Consider the following 6426-nt stretch of genomic DNA (forward strand, 5'->3'; position numbering starts at 1 on the left):
TGTCTGATCCTTTCTTTTGTGGCCATACATCCATTGCAACATGCACATCTCCACAACACCTAACTATTGAACATATCACATTTTTATCAGCTAACACTCAACACCATACAACATTGTGAGTCGAATCGCCGTCCTATAAAACCCACCTTTTAGCTTTTCTAGCACCCTCTTTTCACAGAGAACGCCAGAAACTTAGCACCACTTCATCCAACCTGCTTTGATTCAATGGTTCTTATCTTCATCAACATCACCATCCATCTAAAACATTGACCCCAAATATCAAAAAATGTTCTTCTGAGGTACCACCTGCCCCCCTCAAATAAACACATTGATTTATGAAATTTGCAGGTACGTCGTATGAATGTATATGTACTTGTTGACAAAAAGCAAGATTTATTTTTAACTTCAAATATGTTTTTGTCAAAAAATTATATATAAAAAAACAAACTCCAATTGACCCAAGCTCATTTCACAATATCCGGATGAAGAGGCTTTATTGTAACCAAGCGCTTGTATGTGCCTTTTGTACAGGAACAACCCGATTTACATAGTACAAGATTTTATGTTATAACCTTACAACAACATGCGTCCCTCTTGACTGCAAAGGCACAGCAAGTCCGCATATGTTGTATTAGCAACAAGCAGCCCGCTTGGACAATATAAAGCCTCCTCCTCGGCGGGATGCCTGATTGGCAGTATCCTTCCTAGCCAAACATAGCCAGCATCCACAACTCTACATGATGGGTGGAAGAACTGAGTCGTTGTTATCGGACACGAAGAACGACATGTTTCGAAATGCATCCATGCTATTTTCCATCATCCGACTCCAACTATTTTGACTGTCTCCTAAGATGAACTCATCAGCTAGGGATCTTATTGGCGGTATATCCAAGTCCAGTGGTCCAAGTGATTCGGGCTGCAAAAAGAAATAAAGATAAAAATGTAAGTCTCGGCATAGCTAGTTTGGTTAGTTTGCAGCAAAGATAACAAGTGCTGCTAGGGCATTCGTCTAATACCCAGAATGCGTCATCTAGAGGCTGATCTTTCAATCCAAAATCATTGTCACTTTGAGGTGGTGATCTGGCACAAAGTTCTTCCATTGCCTTGACATCATCAGCACAAGGATTACCAAGAGTATCTCCTCCAGCCAAGTCCTACAACAAGAACGTAAATTAACAGTGTCGAACAGGTAAAAACTTGTTGAGAACCTGAAAATGACAACCGACCTGAAGAAAACCTTGAAACCCTTCTGAATTTGAAGAGTGAACTTCATTGTCGCTATCAGGAGGGCTGCTAGCTGAAGTGTTTAAACCTTGTTGCTTCCTAGCTGTGGCCAACATAAAACTGAACTCATCACATGTTTCTTCTGCACCCCAGATGGTGGAATGGGATGTTTGAGCTGGCTGCTCTGCCGCTTGATAACGAGAAGCATGTAGGGCAACAGCAGCATCAAACGAGTCATAGCTGCACGGATTCTCATCGAAAAGAGGATTTTTGGCAATAGAGGTCACTTCACAATCCAAATTAGCAGCCTTGGATGCTTCTGTCAGCAAGTATCCAACACTGATATCAGTAAGGGTATCTGCCCAATCTACTTCCGATATTGCAAGACAATCCATCTGAGGATCAACCTGAAGTATAATAGAACAGATTAGAGATAACAGATCAACCATAAGAATTTTAACTTAAGACAGTTTGCACAAAACAGGAATAAGGACCTCAAAAGGTTGGTTTGCAGGAACTTGTTCTTGATTGTGATCGCCAGACTGAGAGGGAAAGGTATTAATGGAAGGCTCTTCCGCAGCATTCTTGCCTGTACTAGATGGTGTACCAAGCAATAATGCCGACTGATCTTTTGAGTTATTAGATGATTGCTCAGAAGTGAAGTCACTGGGTAAAGTGCCATCCTTTTGCACACAGGCCTCTGAGGAAGATTTGACCTGAATGTCTTCTGGTATCATGCAATTCTCAAAGCGGGTCAACGATATTTCACTTAGTCCTGCCTCAAGCTCAGCAAGGGAGAACCAGCCATACCTTACCAACAAAAAGTTCATACAGCAGTTAGCAATCATATGGCTGGCCACTAATGGTCTAGAACATCACTATTTTATACAGCACAGAAACACCGTACCTTAATCGGAAAATAGAGGGGCTATTCACAGAAAAAAAGACATCAGCCACTGCAACAGTATCTTGAGTTGTCCACCTCTGATAGGTCGCTAAATCCTCTTGATGAGCACAATATGGGAAAAGCACAAGCTCTCCACATGCAATGTTTGAGTTGCCCCACTTGCGATTCAGATGTTCTAAAACAGAAGACATTTTTTTCTTGGAACTTAATGTGAGCTCCAGATGTGGATTATGATCATCCTGTTATAGAGGAGATAGGGATGTCATAACATGCTCGTGCTGTTTGAGAATATGAGAAAAGAACATAATATCTCAGTGTGTGCACAGCCATAGCACTAGGCAACACCCAGCAGCATGCCCACTGCAGAAAAAAGCTTACGCACAATGTAAATAGCACTACTAAAGTTATTTGTGCTTCATGTTTCATATATCATGAATATTTTGCCGACTAGAGGGATCTAAGGCTAACAGTTAACCAAATAAGCAGTAATAACTGATGTATCAAGTGTAGCTGTTGCTGGAAACATGTGATTGGTTTTTTAGCTCGCTAGCAAAAGGAAACATTTACCTTCTCCAATGCCTTCCGTGTGGCTTCATTTATTGGAAATAACTGCAGCTTCAGCTTTGAAGGTGCTTGCGGATCTGCTTCTTTCATATGATTTGTGCCCACATCTGCTAATACAGAATAAAAATATCAGGAGTTAGCATGACTTAATCTAAGTCCAGTAATTACATGAACTACAGAACAAAGACTAGAAACAATACCATCAACAGTAGATACGTTGTTGGGTGATGAAGCTAGCACAGTTGCATCCGCATTACATGACAAGTTCTGGGTCGTCATTTTGCGTTCAAGCTCCTCAGCTGCATCAGCAACTAAAGAAACACCAGCCATGGCAGCTCTCTCCCATTTCTTATATGCCGCACATGCACCAGCACCCCCTACAACACAAATCATCAGCTATCAACACTAATGCAAGGAATGTTTAACACTATAGAATCCCCCATATGATAAATTGGGCCAGCAAGACTGGTCAAACATGCAGATTTCATACGATCAAAGATGAGTGAGGCTAAGGATACATCATCTCAAAACAGATGAAAAGAAGTGATCACCTGCTCTCCTTTTTTGTCTCACAGTTCTTGTGGCAGAGAGGTCTCCTCTGATTACTCCTGACTTGTTAGAATTAGGTTCTGCAACCCGTTTCATAAACGCTCCTTTAGAGGAGGCTCCTTTGCTACCGTTTTGTGCATCCATGGGCAAGAGTCCTACTGCGAAAGATTGATTTCCTGGAGTCTTGCTGAGAACTGGAGATGAAGAAGATAAACGTGTATCCCCTAGTGAACACTTTCTTCTCGTTCTTTTTCTATCCTTTAGCAGTTGATTTCCCTATAAAATAGGATATGTTGCATGAGAAACAGAAATACTCAAAATAAACAACCTTTATATTGGGGTAAAATCTTGAAGAGAACGGACCAATGCATCTACAAATGTTTTGAATCTCCGAGGCTTCAGATGTAGCTTTGAAGCACTGCAGCTAAATTTCTCGAGAAGAGACCACCTGCATAAAACTCAGTTAATATCTCAGTATTTTTTTCCATACAATATAAAAGAAACAACACAGGATCAAATGAAAAGCGACGATTATTAGCAACAGGCAGTGTCCTCTCCCTCTTACACGTAGAAAAAAAAGAGCATTTTGCGTGTCAATATATGAACAATAAGCACCCTCCTAGTCCCAAGCATCCGCACCCAGTTATTGTTATTATGCAATGCAGGAGTAAGAGAAGCTTATAAATTTTCATAAAATTCATTTTGATTGATTAGTCAGAACAGAAATCATACAATGTCATACTCCCTCTGTCCCAAAACATAGTGTCAAAAATGGTCTTACATTTTGGGGAAAACAACAAAACACTCCTAAACACAATTGATCTATAAAGGCCTCACAGTTCTAGCTCCTAAACACTAATACCCCAGAGGTGTAATCTGCATTGCTGGAAAATATACCGCATGATTTGTAGGTTAGAATGACTATCCAAAGTTCAAGCATCCTAGAAAAACAATGTCAGAAATATATAGCACAGAAACATTGCAAAATCAACTACGTACTATTTTTTTCTATCATGCAACTTGAATAAATAAATAGTAGTTTGAACTACAACCCATCAGATTAATTGCACATCATTAAGGCTCATTCAATTACCAGCGGAGCATAGCAGCAATCGTGTCCTTGGAGTTTCGTGCATCAAGTGAGAACCCAGGACCCAGAAGCTTCTTCATGCGTCTAACAAGGCGATAGTAGTAATGTCTGACCTGTATTGCAACATAAATATTGAACCTTCAGGCTAATGGCGAAGTACAATATATTCACTGGTTCATGAATTTTTATAATTATGTCAGACTTGTGATCTGTAAGACAATACGCGAGGACAAAGCATCTGCCAACATAGAAAGCTAGAAAGCCAAACTTGTCTTCTTGGGAATGGCCAGTTTAACACGCTTTGCTAGGGCAGCGTGCAGCATTGCAAAATGCCTCAAGGTGCTCTAGGTGTGGCGTCTTCGATGAGGCTTGTGCATTTTCTACTCGCCGCACAAGATGCTAAGATACTGAGGCATGCACCTCGTAGCCAAACATGGTTAGGACAGGAAAATAATAAGGGAAAATAAAAGGCAAAAGATATTACGCTTGTGATTAGGACAGGAAAATAATAAGTGACATGGTGGGGTGTTTCTAAATCTCATGGCCTGGGGTTTGAAGTTGTCCAACCACAAAAGTTGAAGTAAAATTAGGAAGTGAAATCAGCTGCAGGCTAGGAGGGTGAGTGGCTGTAAGGAGGGGACATCGGCTGCAAGTGAAAGGAGCTCATCATCATTGGATTGTTGAGATGAAGCTTGTGATTCTCCCTCCCTGCAACCCTTCCCCAGCTACCACAAGAGCAGCTTAAGCAATAATGGCTTCATATGTTTATACCAAGGGGATAGTGGTGCTATGTGAACTAATAACAAAGGCCTTGGTAATAAAAATGATTTCCCTTATGCCTTGCTTCCAGATTCTAAACATAAAATGTGCTTACCCAATTCTATTTCTCATAAATATTGAGAATCCTTTAGGGAAGTTCGTGCACAGTTTGACTTACGGTCTCAGATGTATTTTCCTGTCCTTCCAAATTCCTAATTAGTTATGTACAGCATATTAAAAATCCAAGAACATGTACCTGATCTTTGTTTTTGCTCTGGACACGTAGGGTAATCTTCTCAAAATTCTACCAACAACAAAGACAAGATGTTATCCATCTATCAACTAAGCAGTTTGGAAACCACGGCGTAACATTGCATCCGGAAATTATGCATCTTACTTTTCCTACTTGGCGCAGAGCATTGAAGAAACTCTCCTCCTCTTGGCGTGTCCATGCGGCCCATTGTCGCGTCGCCTTTTTCGCTATCAAGATGAACACAGCGCAAAAAGATCAGGAAAATCCAGCACAAGCAAACGAGGAGTTCAGGGGAACGAAATGGGGGGAAAACAAACCAGGCTTCTGGCTGGGATCGGACGCAGAGGGCGCAGTGGCATCTGGCAAATCAACAGGTTGAGGAGGCGGACTCATCTCTTCACACACCTCCTTCTCCATGACATTCGCGGCGCAAATATCCCGAGATTTCTCTGCTTAGATTTCACGCGAGAGGAAAAAAAATCGAATAATTACGAAACGGAAGAACAGATCCAAGAATTGCACATGCTAAGAGAGAGGAGAACCGTGGTGCCGATCGGGGAGCGCCGCCAGAAGATTTCGATTTGGGACAAAATTTTCTACAGTTTGAGGAAATTTTGAGATTGGGGAGTTAGGGATTTGGAGGAATTGGGGAAAATTAAGGAATGAAAGATGAGAACAATCGGTGAAAGAGGGATCTGTTGCCACGTGTACCTTCTTTTGGATCGCACGGCTATTTTTCTCCCTGGTATGGCCCAAACAACCTACGACGTCACAGTGTGGTATTGGACCCTCTTGGCCGGTCGGTCCGTCCGTCCCCTTGCAATACCACGAATTTTGCTGCGGTGTTGTATTCCTATTGTTAGCTTTTTGGGATATAGAAGGGGAAAATACACTACTGCCCTTCTATCTCAAAAAGAGGAATATCCACGCTCAAACTTTCTAAAGCTGCAGATATATGCAACTATTAATGTTGTGGTGTACTCCATGAAGCGAAACATGCTACGCAACAACAACAATTAAAAAAAGTGTTTAAACCAACCGGTTGATGTCTAGACAAATCAGTCGCATCCCTCGCGCAAC

General features: G+C 41.5%; 1 protein-coding gene across 2 annotated transcripts; it reads right to left on the reverse strand.

Moving 5' to 3' along the window:
* Positions 1–467: 467 nt before the first annotated feature.
* LOC125552374 (TSL-kinase interacting protein 1) lies at positions 468–6178 on the reverse strand. Of its 2 annotated transcripts, XM_048715898.1 has the most exons (15): positions 6058–6178; positions 5889–5942; positions 5664–5795; positions 5491–5573; positions 5350–5397; positions 4338–4447; positions 3608–3692; positions 3247–3520; positions 2896–3072; positions 2699–2805; positions 2132–2370; positions 1719–2034; positions 1227–1631; positions 1017–1154; positions 468–916 (listed from the first exon to the last, which is right to left on the reverse strand). In XM_048715898.1, exons 3-15 carry the CDS (start codon positions 5761–5763, stop codon positions 734–736), a joined length of 2265 nt encoding a protein of 754 aa, XP_048571855.1. In that variant the 5' UTR covers positions 5764–5795; positions 5889–5942; positions 6058–6178; the 3' UTR covers positions 468–733. The 2 variants fall into 2 exon arrangements, with proteins under 2 accessions (XP_048571855.1, XP_048571856.1); XM_048715899.1 differs by lacking the exon at positions 6058–6178 and having other exon boundaries at positions 2699–2802; positions 5889–6048.
* Positions 6179–6426: the final 248 nt, after the last annotated feature.

Source organism: Triticum urartu, chromosome 4, assembly GCF_003073215.2.
Source record: "Triticum urartu cultivar G1812 chromosome 4, Tu2.1, whole genome shotgun sequence".
Taxonomy (NCBI): domain Eukaryota; kingdom Viridiplantae; phylum Streptophyta; class Magnoliopsida; order Poales; family Poaceae; genus Triticum; species Triticum urartu.